The 23258-nt window shown below is 45.3% G+C and overlaps 1 protein-coding gene across 2 annotated transcripts in view; it reads left to right on the top strand.

The window, feature by feature from the left end:
- The first annotated feature begins 5270 nt into the window (after positions 1 to 5270).
- Vwa2 (von Willebrand factor A domain containing 2) overlaps positions 5271 to 23258 on the top strand; it is a 43033-nt gene continuing 25045 nt past the window's right edge. The window contains exons 1-4 of one of the 2 annotated variants that reach the window (XM_074078255.1): positions 5271 to 5585; positions 12566 to 12627; positions 17701 to 17775; positions 18962 to 19095. In XM_074078255.1, the coding sequence (XP_073934356.1) occupies positions 12576 to 12627; positions 17701 to 17775; positions 18962 to 19095 (261 nt within the window). In that variant the 5' untranslated portion in view covers positions 5271 to 5585; positions 12566 to 12575. The remainder of the gene's footprint in view (positions 5586 to 12565; positions 12628 to 17700; positions 17776 to 18961; positions 19096 to 23258) is intronic. The other variant, XM_020178189.2, reaches the window with a different exon arrangement.

Here is a 23258-nt window from a genome sequence, read left to right as displayed (position 1 = left end):
TAGTTTCATATTTGTTCCCCCAAAGAAATGAGTAGCACCTATGGCACCAGCATCAGGGGATTGAGTGTCTTTTGCATTAAGTAGTTATACTAGACCACTGTCTTATTTCTGAGTGAGGCTTACTATTTAATTTCAGTTCATATGTTTAAACACATTTATTGAATTCCAACTATGGGCATGACACTGTGGTAGGTGCTGGATTTATTGCTTAGCTGGGCCATGTGTGGCCCTGCTAATCACAAGAGCCAGTTTGGGTCTTCAGGACCCCTCAGAAGATCTCGTACACTCTGATGAATATGCTGAAGCAGAGACCATGTATCCAATCGGTTTGTTCCTGGGCAGAGCTCTTATCAATAGCGAGATAAATCATACCTAGATTGCCAGGGAAGAGGTTTCTTACAAGGATTAAACTGAGAGGCTGAGAGGGAGTAAAGGTATATTTGATATACCTTTTGGTAGAATCTTTTGTTGCAGCTGCTAGAAGTATAAAAGGCTCAAAAGTGTGAATGACAGTGATTTTTTTTTTTTTTTTTTGGTACTGGCATTTGAGCTCAGGGCCTTTACCTTGAGCCACTCCACCAGCACTTTTTGTGATGGGTTTTTTTGGGATAGGGTCTCACATACTATTTGCCTGGGGTTGGCTTTGAACCTCGGCCCTCCTGATCTCTGCCTCCTGAGTTGCTAGGACTACAGGCGTGAGCCACTGGCATCCGGCTTCACATTCTGAAATCGAGCCCTCTTGCTATGTAATAAATACTTGAAGAAACCAATACATGGGGATCCTTACTGGCAGGACCTAAAACTGCCAAATTCCCAAAGGATTTAAGTCATTGTGAGACTGCCAGTCAAAAAGCAATCAGACATCACTAGAAGCCGTAGTTTCTAGCGGGTTCTTCATCACTCCAGCTGCCTGAACTCGGCAGGTGGAGCTAGTAGTAAGAACACTGTCCCTGCCCATAAGGTGAGAGCTCCAGAGGTTCACCCCACAGTGTTGTTTCCTGCATTGCCCTGAATGCTGTTCAGGTTAGTGCTCAGGCACTGCTGTCACCTTCCCCAGGGAACACAGTGGCTTTTAGACAACCACCTAAAACTGGTCTCACTTAGCATTTTAACTGCCCAGCAGCCTCGGTAGTTTTCCTATGCTTGCTTTTTAACCCTGAGACCTTGAGGCGATGCTATTTTTGAAACCTCATGGTGAAAACCATGTGATGTGAGCCTTTCAGGGAGTAATGGACTCATGCTTGTAAGTCAGGCAGAAGCAGGAGGCCACGCTGCCCCATCCCAGGTACACAGATTGCTATCACAGTTCTGTCCATGAATATCCTAGGCATACATACCTGTGAAAACTAAAAGCAAAGTTCAGATCCTGGTAAACTGGAGAGGAGATGGCAACAGCAGGGAAGTACTGACAACAGGAGGTAGAGCACCTGGCAGCTTGGAATATGGTTGAATTGACTGGTTACCTAAGCCTTTAAGTAGAAATCCCATGATTCACCCAGATGGTCTCACCTTCCCCAAATGCAAATACAGTGGAACTTGGCATAATTCTTTTCACTGTCTTAGATAGTTTCTGCAGGGTAGCGAGGGGGTTTGGGGGAGAGGGAGGGGGCGGGGGGGGTAAGGGAGGAGAAAGGAGGATGGGGGGAGAAATGACCCAAACATTGTATGCACATAAAATAAAAAATAAAATAAAGAGGTGGGTATCTGCTTTCACCCTTAAAAGAGTTGGTGCCAATTCCAAAACCAACAGGCCTTAGCTTTGAGATGGCAGCATTTCTGCTCTTTAGGTCCCCACCACAATATTCTTTCCCCCTTGCTCTTAGCCCCACTCTTGCTCAGGCTTAATTTGCTGCCTATGGAGCACTTCCAAATCAGGACCTCTGTTTGCAGTTGCTTTGCCATTTAAAAGGCATTGTTTCCTGGTCTTTCCTTTCTCAACAACAGGGCTCTGTTAGTGGCTGTTCTATGGGATCAGGGAAATACACACTTTGAAGATCTGGAAGACATCCTCCCTTGCCTCTGTTCCTTTCATGTGCTTTCATTGTGGGGGCTGAATGCAAAGAATTTGAGTTGGGGTTCCACAGGAGTCCTTATACCCGTCATCCTCTGTAGATCAGGAAGCTGAGCAATCAAAAGTTAAGCACCAAAAGATGGGACAAAGCCAACAGGCAGAAGTGGTTGGGAGACCCCAGACCCCTTATTTCCAAAGCATGGCCATTCCTGTACACTAGGTTCCTCCTGATGTGTATCATGGAGTACTAAAGTCCCCATTTATCTCTGCATGGAATTCAAGGTTACCTCCATGTCTGTGTGTTTACAAGTGAGACATGCTCTGTAGGGCAATTTGAAATAACTCACACTTTAAAAGAACACTGTGTAAAGGGAGGGGTGAGGATAGGTAAGACACCTAAAAAATTAGCATTTGTTGCCCTTAACGCCGAGAAACTAAAGCAGATACCTTAAAGCAACTGAGGCCAATAGGAAAAGGGGACCAGGAACTAGAGAAAAGGTTAGATCAAAAAGAATTAACCTAGAAGGCAACACACACGTACAGGAAATTAATGTGAGTCAACTCCCTGTATAGCTATCCTTATTTCAACCAGGAACACTTGTTCCTTCCTATTATTGCTTATACTCTCTCTTCAACAAAATTAGAGATAAGGGCAAAATAGTTTCTGCTGGGTATTGAGGAGGTGGGGGGAAGAGGGAGGGGGCGGAGGGGGTGGGGGCAGGGGGGAGAAATGACCCAAGCCTTGTATGCACATATGAATAATAAAACAATTAAAAAAAATACTGTGTATAAATTACTAAGCATTGGGGCTGAAAAGTCCAGAGAAACAAGGAACTCAAGCCTTTGGGGATGATGGTCCATATCTTGATTTTTAAAAAATCTTTACAAAGGGAGGGTTATGGATAAAGTAGTTGCTCAGCTTCTCTCTGTAAGAAGCCTTGGCCAGCTGGGCACTGGTGGCTCATGCCTGTAATCCTAACTACTTGGGAGGCTGAGCTCAGGAGGACAGAGGTTTGAAGCCAGCCTGGGTAGGGGGTTTGACAGACTCCTATCTCAACCAATGGCTGGGTGTGGTTGTACATGCTTGTCATCCCAGCAATTGTGGAAAGCCAATAGGCAGATCGTAGATCTGGCTGCCTGGGCAAAAAATGGGATCCTATCTACAAAATAATCAGAGCAAAACGGACTGTGGAAGCATGGGTCAGGCCGTAGAGGGCCTGCCTAGCAAGCAGGAAGTCCTACCCTGGTACCAAAAAGAAAAAAACCCCATTGCCCCTGCTAGTGACCTGCCCTCTCCTCTCCTTGCCCCACACTTGCTGGGGCACATTATGCTTTTATGAGAGATTTGTGGCAACTGGTTTCTGTCTCCGCCAGTATATGTTTTGCTCTTTTTTTGGATGGGGTGGTGCTGGGGATGGAACTTGGGGCCTCACATGCTAGGCAAGTGCTCTACACAATTAGGTCAAAAATGTTAGGAATGCCCAGGAATGAAACAGGGCTTCTCCAATGTAAATCTGATTAAGCAAAAGTGTTCAGGGAAATGCTGGGCAGCCAGTATGATGAAGGGTGGGGAGGGGGTTGTCAGGGGTGGAACTTCCAAGTCACCAGGACCTGGATCCAGGGTCTGCCTGTCCTAGACTTGCCTGGAGCAGCACAGGCGACTTAGCACATGTGGCTGGTGAGCACTTAGAAGGTGCTTACAAGTATATACACAATAGAATTTTGAAGATGGTATAAAGTCTCTCTAATATTGATTGCATATTGAGATAATTTGGATCTGTGGGTTGATATTAAAATGTAGTTCACCTGTTTTCACTTCTTAAGTGGCCACTAACATTTAAAATTCCACACGTGTCTTGCATTACATTTCTCTGAACACCGATCTGGAGGCGGAGACCATGGCTCCCTGGCGTTTAGACCGCAGGACCAGTTCTCTGTGGGGTGACAGCTGACACTTTGCATATGCTGCTCTGGAATAGCACTGGTTGCACTTGTGGGTGCTCGGTACAAGCTGTTGGGAGGAATAAGTTAAGTGAAAGACGAGGACTTCCTCTTCCCTTCAGTAAGGCTTGTAGCATTAAGATTACCAGGAGGCAATGTCACTGAGGCTGTCAGTGTCTGGAGAGTTAGAAACCTGACTGAACAACAGATTGAATGCAGTGGTTTTGAATTTTTGAAAAGGAAATGTGTAAAAATAAAATCGCTGTTCGCCTATCAGATTGACATTTACTATAATAATGAGAGAGGGAATGGAAAAGGGTAAACAGGCCAGCTTCCCAGAAGGCAGTGCAATAACATGCACTTAAAAATCTTGAATTGTATGCACCCTGAAACTTACACGTTTACCTTCTTGCGGTTTATTCCAAAAAAGTAATTGGGCCAAGGTACAATATGCTTTAACTGCATTATGAAAGCTGTAAGTTTAGTGTTCAAAACTAGCAGATAGGGTAAGCACATTAGAACATATAGTGTCTAAACACACATGATCAAAAAGGGAAACGGAAAATCTGGTTAATGTACAGTATGTGTGGAATGAACTAAAAAATGTAAATTTTATATGGATAGACTACATACAGGTATAGGACAGGTACATACAGAGTAGTAACAGGTTGTCTCAATCTGTAAGTGAAATCTGGTTTTTCCGTTTGTTTATGGATATTTTTTATTTTTTTTGGCTATGAGTACATATGCAAATTTTTTGATGTATGAAAATGATAGATTTTGCAGTAATAACTAGCGTTCGGTTTGCTATGTACAAAGTATAGTGTTAGCAATGCTATTTTGTTCTGTGGCGTTTGAATTTAAAAAGAACAAAGCCAAGCACCCTCTAGACTTACACAAGGATGCTAGCCAGAAGTTCGGCTTATTATCACCTAACTGCAATAATGGGACAAGCAGGTTAACGAAAGGCAACTGCCATGACAAATAGAAACGATGCCAAAGTCAACATTTTCTCACGGGTGGGCAATAAATCCTGCGGAGTAGCCCGCGATGGCACGGTCATCGCTGCTGCACCGCTCAGAATCCGCACAGAAGTCACTTGTTGATTTGTCGACCTTGGCCAGCGCCTGTTTTAAAACGCGAGGGGCGAGGCCAGCGCGGTTCCCAGAAGCGTCCGATGAGCCCCCCCTTGCTTACGAGAGCGCTTGTGATCTCCCCGCGCCTCCTGGGAGAGACCAACAGGTGTCCCACGTGGCCGCCGTCCCCGGGGCGCCTCTGCTGTGGGCTGCAGCGCCCCCTGGCCCGCGTGGAGCCCGCGCCTGTCGCTGAGCAGCGTGGGCGCCGTGCGCTCCGCCCGGTGAGTCACCGCCGGAGTGGGCTCGGCGCTGCGGGAGCCCAGCGAGCCCCGCGTCCCGCCGTAGTCTGGCAGATCGGCGCTCCGGGGAGTGGAGCCGGCTCTGCGCCAGTCGCCCCTACCTGGAGCGCGGGGACCGCGCCGCTCCGCCCCAACCCCTGCCGGCTTTGTTCCGCATTGTCGGCGCGCACCTGAGCGCGGCCTTCCCAGAGTCCCAGGAGAGCGCACCTGGCCCCGGGCGAGCCTGTGCGGGTGGCCAGAGGGAGCGCGGGCGCGCAGGTAAGGGGTAAGAGCCTAGGCGGCTGTGGGTGGAGGAGGGCATGTCGTGTGAAACCTAAGCTGCCTGGCACAATTCTTCGCGGACCGGGACTTGCCTTTGGAATAAACGCTTTGGGTACATATCCATCCCCCACCCTCACTCCCCAGTACAGGACATATACAGTGTTATGGTGACTCAAGGTAGCTTTTTCCAGGCAGCCGAGTGCTCCCAGGGAAGTTTGTAAGGAGAACCTTAGCGGGATCTGCTGCCCGGAAAGCCCAGCCCTTGGGCGATAGGAAACCCAAGGGCCTTATCTCTCGCAGTGACTTTACATGTGGGAGAAATCACCCCCTCATCAGTTTACCCTAACCCATACACCAAGCCCCGCTTTCTGCATTTCTCCTGCCCAGGGCCCTTGGCCACCTGCTAAAATAGAAAAAGGGAGGGGCCCAGAGTTGCACCTTGGAAACTTGTGATTTAAAAACGTCGTGGGCATCAGGCAGAAGAGAAGGGGGGAAGGGCACCTTGCTACCTTTGCTTGGAGAATCGACTGCTGTAACCGTACAATGTGTTTGATGTGTTGGTGCCTGTATAATTTTTAAATTATAAAGTTCTTTAAACTCTAGAACCTGTAAGTGTATTCAGGCCTGAATATTCAAGGTCTCTTTTGCTCCTAATGTGACATATTAAGAAATATTAGAACATTTGTTAGAACTGATAAATCTACACTGATACATAATCACCCAGAGTTCATGGTTAAGGGTTCGTTCTTAGATTTGGACATGTGGATCCACCATTATAGTATCATACAGTGTGGCTTTATTGCCCTAAAAATCCTCTGTGCTCTGTCTGGTTATCCCTCTCTCCCCGCCCCCCAGCTCCTGGCAATCACTGACCTTTTATTTTACTGTCTATGGAGTTTTGCCTTTTCTAGAATATCATGTAGTTGAAACTACACAGTATGTAATCTTTTCAGATTGGCTTCCGTCACTTATCCAAGTTTCCACTTAAGGCTTTTTAATGAGCTTCATAAACAAGCAATCATTAATTGGCAGTGATGATCTTGGGGATAAGCTCCTGATGAAAATGCCTTTTATTCATTATGCTCCTACCGGGTGTGCACCTTACACTTTACAAAGCATTTTCACTGCGTCCCCAGAACCTGGAAGTGTGCTAGGCTTAGTATTTTCCACTGGATGAGAGTCATTTCTTATAACAAATCCATGGAAGGGCAGCATCACTGTGATCGTTTTACAACAGTGGTCCTCGAACTTTTGCATTTCACACTCCTTAAATAAAAAAGATTATTTTGATTGGGGGAGCTGTAATAGAATTGCTCCTTTTTATTTTATCCAATAAAGCTATTTTAAAATAAAATCTCCCATCCCCAGGCAGCTATTGGAGGGCCCAGTAGAAGGACTCTACAGGTCCAGTCCCTGCAAACTGTTGTTTTAGCACGCCTGAACCAGCATCCCCAGACAGCCCAGTATATTGGAAGTCTCTTCCTGTACTTTGTCCTTTCATCTTCTAAACTGCTAATCTGCTGCCTTTTCTTCTCCACCACAGAATTACACACTAACTTTTCCCTGATCATGATTAGAACTCTCAACCCTCTTCTTCCTGTCCTCATCTCTGCTCTTGAACTGGATTTTCCTGATCTCAAACTAGGAAGCCTTGCCCTTGCCCCAGGGGCTTTTGTACTGGGGTTCCATGGGAACCTGGCAACAACCTTTCCTGGCAAAGAGGTGGCTGCTTCCCTCCCACCCCCATCCCCCACCCCCCGATTTTAGAGAGAAGGAAATGGAGACTGAAGTGCAGGAATTGACAAGAAAACTTATGCTCTGTCTCTTGATGGCCCATTGCTGCTCTTTCTACCCCTTCCCCCTGGGAATTGCATGCTTACTGTCACAGCTGAGAGGGCCTGGGCTGGACTCCAAGCCTGTGCTTTGCTCGCTCTGTGGCCTTGGACCTCACCTTCTCCAAAACTGCTTCCTCATCTAGGAAAACGGAAACAGGAATGTCTATTCTGCAGGGTTATGAGTGTTGCTGAACATAACGGTCTGTTAACATTGTTCAGTTGAAAAAGAACTCCTACCATATAGTGAGAGCGAGGGCTTCCTCAAAGGATCGCTGCAACACTGTGTGTGTGCAAAACTGAGATTTTCCCCACCTAACAGATAAATGAACTGAGGCGGGAAAGGTTGTTGCTTACAGAGTTACCCAGCTGCTAGAAGCAGAGGTGGGCAGGAATTGTGTCTCTGGACTTCAGGGCATGTGTGTGCATGTGTGCGTGTGTGTGCGTGTGCGTGTGTGTGTGTGTGTGTGTGTGTGTGAGAGAGAGAGAGAGAGAGAGAGAGAGTTCTGTATCTTAGAACTCCCCAGAGTCCCACTATAGTGAGTCTGTGTCCTTCTGAACAATGTGAAGCATTTTCAAATATTGGGCAAACAAATGAAGATCTGTCTACAAATGTCTTTTAGCAGGTACAGAGTGTGTGTGGGTGGGAGTGAGGGTGAGGGGGACTAATTTGTGCCCAACCTTCCTGAGAATCCAAAATGGCACATTGTTGGTCCCTTGGTGTTGGCTTTTGATTGTTAGACTGTTGGATTCTGTAAATTTGCTGATCCTTTTATGGAGATCACAGCTGTTAAAATGCTCTTCCCCCAAACCATGCAGTGATGCACAACCTTTAGTCTCAGCTACTCAGGAGACTGACACGGGAAGATCACTTGAGCTCAGGATTTCAAGGCCACTCTGAGCAACATAGTGAGATCCTGTCTCCAAAAATAAGCCAAAAAATCCATTCTCCAAGCATATCAAACTAGAAATGTTAGTGCACTTTCCTTGACTCTCTGGCCAAATGGGCACAGACAATGTTTGTTACAACAAAAGACAGCAAGGACTTCCTAGCTGGAGATTTCCACCTCTGATTTTAGTTGTTCTGATCTTGTAAAGGGCTCAGGTTTCCATCCTTCCGACTGGGAGAAGGCTGCCAAGGGCCAACCTGCATTTTCAAAGGACACGGAAGTGGTCTCGTTTTTCATCCTACGCTCACTTTGTTTTCGATCATAGGGGAGAAAGCAGGCATTGTCCCACAAAGCTGCCTTTAGTTATCACAGATCTAACCTTTCTTTAGAAAGCGGCCTTGTTCTGGCCTTTGTTTCTTGGTGCATCATGGGAAATGTATCCCTGGCTCGTGCACAGTGGAATGTGTCTTGTAGCATCCTGCAGAAGATCTCACTCCCCTGCTGTCGAGTAAGATATGCTGGTGCTGTGTGGAACCGGAACCCGAGACAACAATCAGATGAAGAGGTTCTAAATGGGGAGCTTCTAATAAGTCCACCTGTGAGCAGCCCCGAAGCCAGGAACAATATGTGGGATTAGCATGAGTAATGGAACAGGAGAATGAAGGCAATGAACAAGGTGTTTTGCAATGGAAAACACAGCTGGAACCTAGGGTCTGTTCTTATCCCTGGCTTGTAGATCCCTCTTAACTACTTTGCACAAGAATGCGGAGGTCCCTGGAAATCTCCCAGGCTCATTGTGGGAGTTGGTGTCAGGTATTTGCTGGTGGAAAGGTGTCAAAGGTCAGGATTCAGAATGGCAGGCGTTTAATTACTCTTCTGTTCCTCTGTTACTGCCCACAGTTCATAGCTGTTTCCTGGAGCCTTGACTTCTGCCAGAGTGTCCCCTCTCGCCCCGACATCTCCCTCTTGCCCGGCATTATCTCAGAATCTTCCCTCAGAATCTAAAAGGTGATTTTGAGCAGATCGCTGGGAGGTCAGAATGGAGTCTGATCCACTGGGTTAGCTATGGAAGGTGGAGCAAAAACACTTCTGCATGTCTCAGTTTCCTCTTCTGTAAGAGGAAGGAGGTGGAGTGACTGGCCGTGCAGATTGGGAAGAGAAGACATGGATGTGTGGATCCTGGCAGTAGGCATGTAATAAATGCTTATTAGCCAGTTGCACTTGTTGAGTTTTTACTGTGAAATTCATCCTTGTAAAAAAGCCCTTCCCAGGATGGATATGGTGGGGCACACCTATAGTCCCAGATATTCAAGAGGCTGAGGCAGGAGGATCACTTGAATTCAAGAGTTAAAAGCCAGTTTGGGCAACATAGCAAGATGCTGTCTCAGTGAACAAAAAGCTTTTCCAGATGTAGGGCAGTATTTTGAATGTTGAATTAGCATTGTAAGAAAGCTTCTATATGTGACAAGAAGAGAATAAACAGCATCTGAGATGTCTGGGGAAAATCAAGGCGTTCCCGTAATACTTTGCAGAGTGCTAATAAAAATTCAGCACTGCCAGGTAGCATTCATTTCTTTTATCTTGGTCTGAAAAAATGCAGTGGATGCTTGAGCACAAAGATTCACATGGAAACCCTTTGTGACTGGCATCATGGCTGCTTTCTTTACCTAGGAAGCATGGACCTCTATATCCTAGGCAGTTCAGGTCCCTGGGCTCCAGGAGAGACTAAAACACAATCCCTAGTCTTAGGCATTTGTCACCTGACAAATAAGGCTAGTCTATCTTGGGACAGTTTCAGTATGAGCTGTGTGACAGTGACAGTAGAGGTTGTGTTGGGAGCACAGGAGGGAGAGATGCTGTTGAGTCACCAAGCCCAGCACCATCTGATCCAAACACTTGTGAGAAAGCATTCGCCATGCTGTGTCCATCTGCAGAGTGCCAACATAAATTTCATTTTAATGAGCAGAAACTTAGAAGACTGGAAAAACATCCACTGGGCAAGCAGAGGCACATAGTGATCAAGGGGAAGTTGCACAGGGAGGGGCCCTGTGTTTACTGGTGCCTTACTATGAAGCAGGAACCTTCTGTATTTCCTTCCACGTCCTTGCAGCAAGCCAGGGAGGGAGCTGCTGGAATCCTGGTTTTATAAATCAACAGGCCTGATGCAGGTGCTCAAGATCAGAACCTAAGCCAGATGGTCCTGAAGCTAAGGACTACACAGCATTGAGGGGCCCTCTCCCTCCTTCCTACACTGCCCCTCATCTCACTGCCTTGTCCCTGCCTGACTCCCCAGCAGCAGGTGGGGGCTTGTCCTGCATCTGATGTTGGGCATAAGAGGAAAACACATACTGGGAGAGCGGAAAGTCTGCCTTGCTGGCATGCCCTGGGGCTAGAAACCAGCAGGAAGAATGTGAGCCCCTCAGTAGGTCAACATCCTTCCCGGCCATCTTTCTCCCTTTGATGGAGCCTGGGAGTTCTGACATGCTTGCTCTGGCAACATTGGATATCCAGCTTTCTCTTGGATTAGGTGAACACTCAAGCGTTTTAGTCATTTGAATCAGGAAGACCCGGCACAAAGTCTTACAGCTGTTAGCTCATCTGATTTAGTTTGTTTCAGAAATGTTTTGAAATCCAAGGAGCTGAATATGCAGCAGAGTAAGGGTGACCATCTAGTCTATGGTGGCAGAGGGAGGAGGGAGCATCAAATGGGATTTTTAAAGCCAGAAGATGCCATAGCTGCATCGGGTCCAACCTCCTCATTCACAGTGAGGAACCACAGCCTCTCTCAGGGTCACAGTGCATTAGGATCAGAACTAGGGTCCTTGGTTTCATGTTGCATGTTCCCTGCCACCCTGGGACAGGTGTAGCTCTCATGGGGGTAATGAAGCCATGCTACCTGTCAGATAGTGATTTATAGCGTGCCATCTTGTGTAGGTGGCGTTCTAAGAGGTGGCTCAAGTTCTCCTGAGCTGACCTGGCTCCCTAGTTAGAGGAAAGTGTGTGAATTAGTGTGACAGCCCAGTCCCCTCTACTTCAGGGCCTCAGTGACCTTTCTGTCCATCTTTGGGTGTTCATTCATTCTGGATCTCTCTTCTTTCCATTCCCATCATATTGTGACCCTCTTATCCCTCTTCTCTGTGTGGGGACGAAGCCCAAAGTGAGCAGTGCCCCCTGAGGGCACCTCCCCCCACCTCATGTTAACATTTCCCACCACTCCAAGCAAGGCCTGGCACAGCGCCTCTGTGAACGTGAGTTGGGTCATACTCACAGCAGTGGCATTTCCCAGGTAACTTTAATTTTCAGAGCAGCTGTGGCTCTTCTCCTGCCCTACAATCCTCTGAATGTGAAATCCAGGTCCGTTTTGTGCCTGCAACTGGAGATGTGTAAGATGCCCCAGCAGAGGTGGTGGAGCACGTCCAACAGGACGTGTGGGAAAAGTCGTGTGGGAGCAGTTGAGGTTGAAAGTACTCTGAGTTGCTGGAGATGACCAGGCAGTTTCTGCCATGGGTCTGAAAAATTTAGGTCCTCAGCGGACGTGGACAGCCTGCCAGCTGTGTCACATAAATGCTACTCCTGTTCCTGCCTTGTTTTCCATTTTCTGAGACAGCGGAGAATTTTACTTTCTCTCCTTAGTCTCTCTCTCAAAACTAATGATCATGCCTTGTAGAACTAAATTTTACCCATGCTAGAACATTCTTAGGTGATTTTTAAAAAACAACTTAAAACTTGCATTCCTTTCCCAGCCAGCGTACTGAAAATGCAGACTTTCTTTTCATGTTGATTTCTTAGTTAGAGAAAGGCTTGGTGACTTGCTAGAGGTTTCAGAAAATGAGGACCTTGGACCCCAGTCTTCAACCTATCTGCATCTAACTCCTCATGAACAAATGGAGACTGGAGGGAGGAGTTGCTCTACCTAAGTTCACACGGCCAGGCAGGACTGAGCCAAGGACCCTTCGCTCTGGGCAGAGCACTGCTCCAGAGGCTGGGGAGGAGCTGGAGGGGACTGGGGGTGGGAGCGATGATCTGGGGAACAGACTAGATGGCTGTTTAAAGTCAAAGTCATTGGGGCAAAATCCTCATGACTTTTTGGGACATCTTCTCAGGCTTACATAGTTATGGTGAGGAGGGGCCTCCCGGGTCCTGTTGGTGGCCCAGGAAAAGCTGAGTAATTGTCACCTTCAGCAGTGTGCTGGGTGGGTCACACAACATAACACAACTCATTGCTGATGCTTGTTTTCTTTTCTGGGCCCTGAAGCCAAATCATCATGCCTTCTTTCCTGTTGCTGGAAGCAGTCTGCATTTTCCTATTTTATAGAGGTAAGATTTTTTTTTTTGGTGGGGAGTAAAGTATTGGGGCTTTGGTTTGCTTCAAATCCTGTGGATCCTTTTGTGTTAGCATATAATTAATTATACAAAGTGATGGGTTTCATTATGATATTTTTATACACATAATGTACTTTGATTATTTTCACCTACTCCCCTTATCCTCCTCCCCTTTTTCCCTTCCATATTCCTAACTTTCCTGTCTCCTTTTCCTCTTGTAATTTCTGTATGTGAGAGAAAATGTATGATCCTTGTCTTTTTGAGCCTGACTGATTTCCCTTACTGTGATGGTTTTGGTGACCTCCAGTTCCATCCATTTTCCTGCAAATGACATCATTTCATTCTTCTTTATGACTGAACACTGCATTGTGTATGTACCACATTTTCTTTATCTAATCCTCTATTGATGGGCACCTAGGCTGACTCCATAGCTTGGCTATTATGAACAGTGCTACAATAAACATGGATGTGGAGGTGTCTCTATTGTGTGCTGACTTGCATTCCTTCCAGTATATGCCCAGGAATGGTGTAGCTGGATCATATGGGAGTTCTATTTTTCATTTTTGGGAGAACTTCCATACTAATTTCCATAGTGGCTGCACTAATATCCATTCCAGTTAACAGCCTGTATTGGTTCCTCCCCTCTACTTCCTTGCCAGCACTTGTTGTTTTCTTGATGACAGGCATTCTGACTGGGGTAAGATGGAATCTCAATGCAGGTTTGATTTGTATTTCCATGATAGCTAAGGATATTGACTATTTTTCCATGTATTTACTGGTCATTTGTAATTCTTCACTCGAGAACTTTCTGTTCAGTTCATTTGCCCACAATATTAATTGGATTATTTGCTTTTTTGGTGTTTAAATTTTTGAGTTCTTCATATAATTTGGATATTAATCCCATGTTGGTTCAACATATGCAAATAAATAAATGTAATAGAACACATAAATAGAATCAAGAACAAAAACCACTTGATTTCTTCAATAAATGCAGTTTTAACTTTTTAAGGTCTCTTGACTCCATCTTTCTCCACTCCATGGTGACCTCCCTGATTTAAGCTTGGACTCTGCAAGTAGCCTCCTGACCAGTCTGCTTGGGTTCACTTGATCCTCTTCTAGACCATTCTCCATACAGCAACCATTTCAAAATGCAAATCTGATCATGCTTGGACGCTTATCTACTCCCACCTAAAACTTCTAAGTGACTTTCCATTGCTCTTAAGAAGTCCTGTTTGGTCCTGTCCTGTGGCCATCTGGAGGCCCCAGTGGTGCTCCCTCCCTTTCAGCCCCTCTCAGGCAGCCCTACACTCCTTTCAGTCCTGCATGGCATCCTTGCTCTCTTTCTTCATAGAGATCTGAATCTTAGTGGTCCCTCTGCCTGGATCACCTCCTTACCCCAACACTGCCACCCTGACAAATTTCTGTCCATCCTTCAGTGTCCAGCACTTCAGTGCCTACCACAGCTCCTCTGGCACCCAAAATCACATCAGTTCCCCTATTCAAACCTCCTGCAGCCTCTACTCTTAGTACCCAGCAGAGGCATGTGTTTATTTTTGTGTGAATTTTTAACAATGAATCTTTTCCTCTGTAAGCTCTAGGAAGAAGGAGACTTTGTATATTGCCTATTCATCACTGTGTAACCCCTGTGCCTAGCACTGAACTTGACACTTAGTGCCTGGGAAATAGATTAATGAATGAACAGTGAAGCAAATCCACTTTTTTTTTTTCAATTCCCAGTTTGTCCCTCCCAAGTTCTAGCCTCTTTGAAATATGAAGTGGTAGGAAGCGGTCAGTATGTCTGCAGAGGGTTGTCACATAAGTAAGAACAAGGACACTGGTGGCTCAGCTGTCTGAGACCAGCGCAGGATGCTCTTCTGTGAAACCAGGAAATTGGAATGTGGCCTTTGAGACTGTTTCCTGCAGTTGTCTCTGGTCTGTAAGACCAGGTATTTGCTCTCTGCTGAGGTGGCTGCCATCACCTGCCTGTCCCTGGGAGCCTGGGGAGACCAGAAAGTCTGGGAGTAGGGGGTTGCTTGCTCCAGCCTGGATGCTCAGCCCATCCATGCCCTATCTCTAAGCCATGGGGGTGCAGAGAGTAACAGTGGCTTCATGGCCAAGGAGTTGTCCTGGTGAACTGGATTGTGGACAAGCCTTGAATAAATCTCTGGAGCCCCATTTCCATTTCAAGTTCTGCTCTGCCTTGTTGTTGAACTTCTGCTTCTGTGACCCTGTCCAGCCTATAGATTGTGTTCATGCACACTTAATCTGACCATCTCTGTCTGTACAGATGTGGTAGGGGCACCCAGAAAGGCTGTGTGACTTGTCCAAGGTGACGTAGCTATTGGAACGAACACTCAGGTCTCCTGACTCCTGGACTAGCTTCCCCACTATGGGCTCCACTGGGGAGACAAGAACATACAGGAATTCTCTTGCTAAGCCTGTGCTCTCTTATCTGGAAAGTGAAAGTGCCTGACTAGATTAGTGGTTCCCAGTCCTGCCTGCTCATTAGCATCACCCATCCCTGGAGAGAAGAGTTCTGGAACCTTGCAGATGATCTTTAGGAGAGGCTGCCAGCTTGGTTAGAAGTAGCGATAGCAACCAGACATTAAGCAGCACCCTGTTCTGGGGACCTTTGCAGAGTTCCGAGGTAAATCATGGGGACTATGATGGATGTCACCCAGGCTCAAGGTGGACATACCTGAAACCTGGCACCAGCTATAACAGCTGAGTATGTGGTACAGAAGAGTCCCATTATCTGAGTGATATCTTTAGTGAGTGGTCTCTAGTGTGGAGTTGCCCCATCCTCCAAGGAACAGTATTTTCTGTTCCTCAGGGTCTTGGGTATTCCTAGGCTATTGGACCCTTTGTCAATATCTCATGTGCTCATTTAAGGAAACCTTAGCACCTATGTGCTGCAGCAGAGCTAGGCTCAGCTCTGAGGATGGAAGAGGGGAAGTGTTTTTGCACTTGGGGAGCTTCCAGGGAGCTGGGGTAAAGAGACCATGAATCCATGAGAATAGCCCCCATTATGAGATCAGCTGCAGTGGCCTCCACCAGTTGGTAGGCTCTTGATGGTCTCTGATACAGTGAAACAAAAAGCCTGTTTCTTTGTGGCACTGCCCCTGTCTCTGTCCCAACAGCTCTCATTATTTATGGAGGTAGAAGCTATTCTTTAATTCAGTCTACTGTCTTCTTCTGAAGTTTATCCTGTTTCTGCCTCTGGTGGCAGATGGCAGTGGCAGACTGTCCTGGACCTGATGTCCAAAGCTTTGGACCACTGAGCTAAATGCTGGCTGAGTGTACTGACCTAGTCTGCATGAATAGAGACAGGGGAGAGCATATCAGGTAAGCAGGAGCTCTCTCCTCAAAGACAAGATGAGGGGAGAAATAGAGACCAGCTTTGTTTGCACAGGGCCTAGTGAGTAGAAAGGAGCCATGGAAGGTAGAGCTGGGGACTAGCCCAGCAGTTGCTGAGTGAACTGATTGACCAGTAACATTGGGCATTGGTATTACACCCCCCAAAACCCAATGTGATCTTTTGGTGTCTCCCTTTTAATCACTTTCCTGGCAGTTGCAAATCCCATGAGCCCAGCTGACTATGTTGTGTGATTCCTCCTTTCCTGGCTCCCTCTCCTTTTACCCCTGTCTTCAGTGGGGCTCATTCTCGCATTGCTTCATTTGCCCCCTACCTGGGCTTGCTCCCAGGCCCTGCCACCACGGTTTGTTCCCTCTGTGCTTGCTCATGGACAGCAACATTGATTGGAAGCTATGTGTACACTTCTGCTAGACATTCACCATGTACAGTGCTGCTGACTTTTCAAAATATTCCCCCAGGTGACCCCTCATTACCCTCAGGTGATTCATCATTCAGCAGTCCTGGGGCTTCCTTGGCATGTTGCCCCTGCCTTTAGAGTTTAGTTTTATTAGTATTGTTTACTTTTTGATGCTAGAGACTAAACCCACAGCCTGTTACATACTAGACAAGCCCTCTCACTGAGCTACATCATTGGCCTAGATGTTTTTATTTTTAAAATTGTTACCTATTGCTCATATACCATTATCATTTTACTGGCTATCGAAAAGAACAAAAACAAAATCCATGAAATTCCTACTCCAGATCTTTTTAGACCTTGCTCATATTAATTGCATGACACAAATACATCAACATTTACCCATAAGCCTCTCTGTCTATTTGTTGTGGCCGACATTTCTCAAGCATGAAAAACGTTACAAGAGAGGGTCTCTGTGCACATTTCCTCTTCTCTAAAATTGTTTTTCCTTCAGATCAGTCTTCAGGTGCAATGCTATATAGTCAAAGAGAATAAGTATTTTCATGACTCTTATTTCAGTCTAATTGTTTTCCAGAAGGCTTGTATCAACTTACAGTACCACCGTTGGGGAAAAAAAATTTCCTGATTTAATCTTGTCCTAATTATATTTTAATCTGGAATTTGATGACACGTTTTCACATTTCAAATTATTTGAATTCAAGTGTTTTGTCACCTGTTTGAACACTTTCCCTCATGCTTTTCCATGAGTCAGTTTTTCCTACGAATTGTTGGTTCACATCCAAGGTTAAGTTTTTATGACAATGAGATGTTTTGCCTGAGAAACCCAGCTGCAGCTTGGGGGCCTTCTAAGGATGTACTGGATATAATGTAAGGAGTCCCACTCAGAAGAGACACACCCAACCTAACCAAGGGCAGAAGTCTTCAGAATCACAGGCTTTCCATATGGGGTATTTTTAGTATTTCTCTTCAAAATACTCAAATCTAAATACAAAAGTACCTCATAGAGGTGGAGTACTCTTTTAATGCTACCCATTTTTTCTTTTGGCCAGGGGTACTGGAGTTTGAACAAAGGGCCTTAAGCATGCTAAGCACACACTGAACCATTGAGCTACACCCCCAGCCCTCCATGTGGTGATTTTTGAGATTCGTATATCACTGGACTCCCACATTCCTGTTTTCTGCCCTGTCACTTGTTCATTCTGGTTGCATAATATGGACGTGAAGTCTCCTCCCCATGCTACCTTTTCATGACTGCTTCTGATATTTTCTCTCCTAGCATCCGCATCAGTCTCTCTTCAGGAAGTCCACGTGAGCAGGGAGACCGTTGGGAAGATTGCAGTTGCCAGCAAAAGTAAGCCTGAGTTTACCTACCCTTCCAAACACCCATTCAGACTTCCATGAGAGTGACCCAAGGGAAACCATATTTCTCCTAACAGTTTCCACTCCACTCCCAGCTTCCTTTCATTCTCCTCAGATGGGGCCCTCCGATGACTCTCCTTGGAAAAAATAAGTTTAAAAACTCCCAACAAAAAATAGCCTCAGTAAACCTTTATTGATGAATTTCTTGGCCTGCATATCAAGGCCTGCTGTCACCTGACCATCATCTGTCCAGCCACCTTCATTTCCCGTCGTAGTCCTTCCTCTTCCATGTCAGTCACCCTCCTCCTGTGTACTCAAGCCACACCAACACACTGATCCCTCCTTGGCCCTTCCCTTGCTGGTGCAACCTCTCATTTGCTTGCAGTTCCCATAGTGCCTCTTGGGGCGCAATCTCCGTGGTGATTCTCTGACTACCCTACTCCCCCTCACACCCTCCTGTGAGGTTGGGGTGGGCAGACAGACAAGTTTGATTCCAGTCTCCACCTCTTCCAGGGATTTTGATCCTAGAAAGTTATCGAATTACCCTGCACTCTGCTTTCCTCATCTGTCCGTCAGGAGTAAAAGTGACAAATCTCCTTAGAGTTGTGATGGGGAGTTGGGGTTGTGATAGCTAAAAGGTACAGGATTTCTTCCTGAGGTGATAAAAAAAATGTTCTAACATTGACTGGGGTGATGTGTAAATCCCCTAAAAATGTTGAATTGTATGATATGGGAATGAAGTCTGAATACAGTTTTCAAAGAACTAAGAAAATAGTTCTCTCTCTCAGGGTGAGTATTAAAATAATGAGTACAGCTAAAGCATCTCAGGCAGAGCTGGTCTAGAAAGGCAGAGCCATTGCTGGATCTTGCTACTTGTACTTTCTTTTTTTTTTTTTTTTTTAATTAATTAATTAATTTTATTCATATGTGCATACAAGGCTTGGGTCATTTCTCTACTTGTACTTTTGAGTCATACTACCTCACACGTCAGGGTGCCTGGCTCTGTACTAGACCAGATCATTACCCCTTCAGGGCTAGGTCCATGGCTGGCCCAGGACGCTCTCCTCACCGATCTCAAAGTGTGGCTGGACGAGAGCTCACAGCAGGCCCACACATGGAAGTTTTAGGAATATGGGAGAATCTAGTTCCCCCACACTTGTCTGCTCTGCTCTCTCTAGTGATGTGGTGCTCGGCGACACTGGACGTCCTGTTTCTGTTAGATGGCTCTCACAGCATCGGGAAAGGGAGCTTTGAGAGATGTAAACACTTTGCCATCACCATCTGTGAGGCCCTGGACATCAGCCCTGAGAGGGTGAGTACAGCCTCGTTGATCTCTGTATCAGGATGTCTTTAGTTGTAGGTGAAAGAAATCCAATCTTAGCAGAAAAGGGAACCTACTATCTTGTGGGACTAGAAAGACCATGGGGCAAATCCTGGCACAGTGGGGTCCAAGAGCTCAGTTGAGGCTATCAGATGGTTTCCCTCTTTCTCCTCTCACTTTTGCTTTCTTTGATTGGCTTCTTCCCCAGGCAGGTTCTCCACACACAGCAAAGTTGCTGTGTGTTGTCCTTCAAGCTAGTGACCCCAGGAAAAATGAAAGTGGTAGGCTTCTTTCCTTGTGGATCTGGCAGAATTCCCAGGAGGGCTCTAACTGAGCAGGCTTAGGTGACATGACCATCTGCTGACCAGTCACAGTAAGAAGAGTCTCTAGCCAGACCTGAGTCAAGCACTCACCCAGGTTTTGGGATGGAGAGGGAACCTGTGGATCTGGCTTCCCTCTAGAAAGAGAAGTTGTGTTTGCAGAACAATGAGAAGGTAACACATGCTGAGCAGACTAGAGTGTTGATATGAAGCACAGCTCCTGGCCACTTTGTTCACTGGAAAAGATCTGTTTCTGTTTGAGTGAACCCAGGCAGCATCTTTGCTGCTTCTTCCTGGCTTCAAACAGAAAGTGATAATGCCAGCAGAGTGTGGTAGTTGCAGCTCTTGTTTCTGTAAAGAGCATTTTTGAATAACCCAGTAGAAAAACAGGCAGTGAGCACAGACAGGTAGTTCCTGAAAGCAAAACTCAGATGGCCTTTAGGCATATGAAAAAATGTCAAATCTTACCTGTTGCAACAGTAAATCTCTGACCAACATACATTTTTCACTTAGTGGGTTAGCAGAAATCCAATGTTTGGTGACATGCTCTGTTGACAAGCCTTTAAAGAACTGGTGTTTCCATGTTCAACTGGCGAGAGTGCCAACTGGTGCAACATCCATGGGACAACCCAACAGTATCCATCACAATGATGAAGGCTTGACCCCTCTTCAGGAATTTGTCTCTAGGTACTGCCTCCCATGCAAAACTAACCCCCATACAGTTACTCATGGCAGTGGTATTTGTAATTATGAAAGGTTTCAGGCAGTCTGAACGTTCATTGGTAGGGGTAGGTAAGTCCATTACGGTGTTTTCATGAAATGAAACGTTGAGCACAGCGAGTAAGGAAAACACCAGGACAAATAAATGTTAAAAAGTAAGGTGCAAAAGGTGTGTAGAACAAGTTGCTTTTTTTTATATAAAAATGAAGGATGAATGAGAATCTGAATTGTAATTGCTTTGTGTGTGCATAGAGAAATGGGATGGTTTGTAAGAAGCCAAGGGTAGTGGTTCCTACTGGGGACGAGGGTGGGAATTGAGCAGATAGGGAACAAGTCCAGCGGGAGACCCAGCAACTCAGACTTCTTTAGAGATAGTTTCTGGATTTTGACCCATGTGAATCTACCCAAAAATCAAAAACTTAAGAAGGGTGTTTTGGTCTGGAAAGCCATAATTATTTGAATTACAGACTAGTCACATACATATTGAGGAAGGAAGTGGTTTTCCAAGATGACATTCCTGAGTAAATCATAGTAGAATCTCTAGGATTTAGGAGCAAACATGGCTTTTAATGAGGACCGGGATTTATGTAGAATGGTATGTCATTTTGGAGGGCTGAACCTCAGGCACAGTGTGTGTATGCATATACTAGCAGGTGTCATTTGGTCTAGACACAAGTGGCCAGGAGTTTCTAACCATAAAGTCAACCTAGCATAGACCTTAAAGGAGCCTTACATTTAAAACAATTCCCTAAGAAGTTTTACTAATTATTTCTGAAGGAAGTAGCTAAAATTCAAACACTGTTGACCTTGGCATTAATGTGGTATGTTCCAAAAATCAGTGACATGGAGACCCCTGAGGATGGCAAATTGGGAGAGAAGAGCTGTATGGATTACAAGCATGTCTTACAGATAAGGAAACAGACTCAGAGAGGCAAAGTGATGGCAATCTCAAAAGAGTGCTAAGTGTAGAGGAGCTGGAGCTATTGACTCTCAGCCCAGGACCCAAGACTTACTGCATTAGACCATCTGTCTTTCCCAGTGGACAGCCTCTGGGGTAGGATGAGGTGATGACACTCAGAATTCACACCTGCTATCCATGGCAAATGGGAAAGACACTCATAGCAAGACGTTGGGAGCAGTGGAAATGGTGTCTGGGTGAGTGAGTGAGTGTCTTGTAATTTTGTGACTTCAGGGTTTTGTTTTGGTTTGGTTTTGCCTGCATTTTTTGTGTTCCTTTTTGTTGTCTCTATGTACAAGGGATTTTCTCTGCACTTTGTTTTGTTTTGCTTTCTATAATGAGTTTTTAGGAAGAAATTTTCAAGTAGCTTTAAATTGGGACTTTGTGTGGATGCTTGTTGTTGAGGTGGATTCAGGTGTTAGAAGTCTTCCTCTCAACACCCAAAGCTGAGACAGTCACTTCCTGCTCTAAGAGACTGATTGGAGCAAAGTGCTTGCAGTGTGGTGAGAAATCTGGGCGGGCTTGCTTCTGAGAGCACTGTAAACGGAAGATGAAAGGCAGCTATTTGGCTCCCAAACCACCAATTAAATCAAATGCCTTCACTACTGACTTTGCTGTTTCCTGCATGTTTTGTTTTGAAGTTGTATCCTTCCTGTTTAACCCAAGTAAATAGACCTCGCTGTTGGTCTCAAGAGAGATTCTTTGTTTTCTCTTCACCAAGTAATTCATTTACATGGTTCAGTAAGAAGATGCACAGTGAAAAATCTTCTGCCCACACATTTTTCCAGTTGTCAGACCCTCCTGCCTGTTTTCTTGAGTCATTTTCCAGAGTCTCCTCTTGCAAATACAATCAGTATGAATGCATATCCTTATGTTCCCCTTTTTCACAAAGGGAGGCCTGGTCTATGTATTGTCTCTCCCTTATCTTTTTATTATTATTATCACATGATCTTGGAAAAATTTCCACATCTTACAGCTAATTGATGTCCCAGCATAAGGATATACTGAGGTCTAATTAGCCAGTCCTCTATTAATGGACGTTTGTTAGTACAAATACACCACAATCTTGATTTCATACGTGTGGAAGTGTGTCTGTAGGATAAATTCCCAAAGCAATGTGCACTTTTTAAAAAATGTTTTTATTAGTATATGAAAGTTATACAGGAGGTTTCATTGTGACATTTGCATATATGTGTATATATTGTATCCCATTTTGGTTCTTCTCCTGCATTGATCTCCCTCTTCTCCCTTCTTGCAATGACTTCAACAGGTTTCAGCGTTCAGTAAGTATTGCCCTCCATGGATGCTGTACCAGCTATGTTTAAAGAATGCTTGTTCCCTTTGCAGGCATTGTATCTGTGTGCTTTTTTTTTCCTGCACTAAACTGACAGGAAACATGGTATATCTTCATGGTGAGGGCAAACATCTTTCCATTAAAAAGCTATTTGTATTTCCTTTCTGTGATCTCTGCTCTGATTCTCTGCCCCTTTTCTCTTGGATTGTTGACCTTTTATACATCAATTCTGAACACTCTTGTATATATTGAGGAAACAAACCATTGGTCCCCAGCATGAGTTGTGAATAATTTCTTTTTTTCATTTTGTCTGTAATTTTTGGTTGCATTAAGGTGTGTCTTACCTGCAGAAAGTTTTTTTTTTTTTTTCCGTATAGTCAGATTTAGCCTTTCCTTTACAGTTTTATTTTATTTTTTTTGATGGTACAGAGTTTGAACTTAGGGCTTTGCACTTGCTAGGCAGGCACTCTACAGCTTCAGCCATACCTCCTCCAGCCCTAGGTTGGCCTAGAGCACGATGCTCCTATTTTACACTTCCAACTGTAGCTGGGCCAACAGGTGCATGCCATTATGCTCAGCTTACTATTTTAGGTATTTTGGTTGAGATGGGGTATCACAAACTTTCTTGTCCAGCTGGCCTACAACCGTGATCCTGCTAACCTCAACCTTCCAAGCAGCTAGGATTACAGGTGTGAGCCACAGGCACCCAGCTCCTTTATAACTTTTAAAGGATTAAAGGCTGTATTTAATCGATAGTGAAGCCTTTTGTACTTCAAGTTACAAAGGGTTTCTCCCAAGAGTGCTTCTAGAACTTTCATGGTTAAATTTTTCACACTTAAATCTTGAATCCATTTGCAATTTA

The sequence above is a fragment of the Castor canadensis genome, chromosome 7 (assembly GCF_047511655.1).
Source record: "Castor canadensis chromosome 7, mCasCan1.hap1v2, whole genome shotgun sequence".
NCBI classification, from domain to species: domain Eukaryota; kingdom Metazoa; phylum Chordata; class Mammalia; order Rodentia; family Castoridae; genus Castor; species Castor canadensis.
Note: the sequence above shows the minus strand (reverse complement) of the source record. Positions and strands in the feature narration are given on the sequence as shown.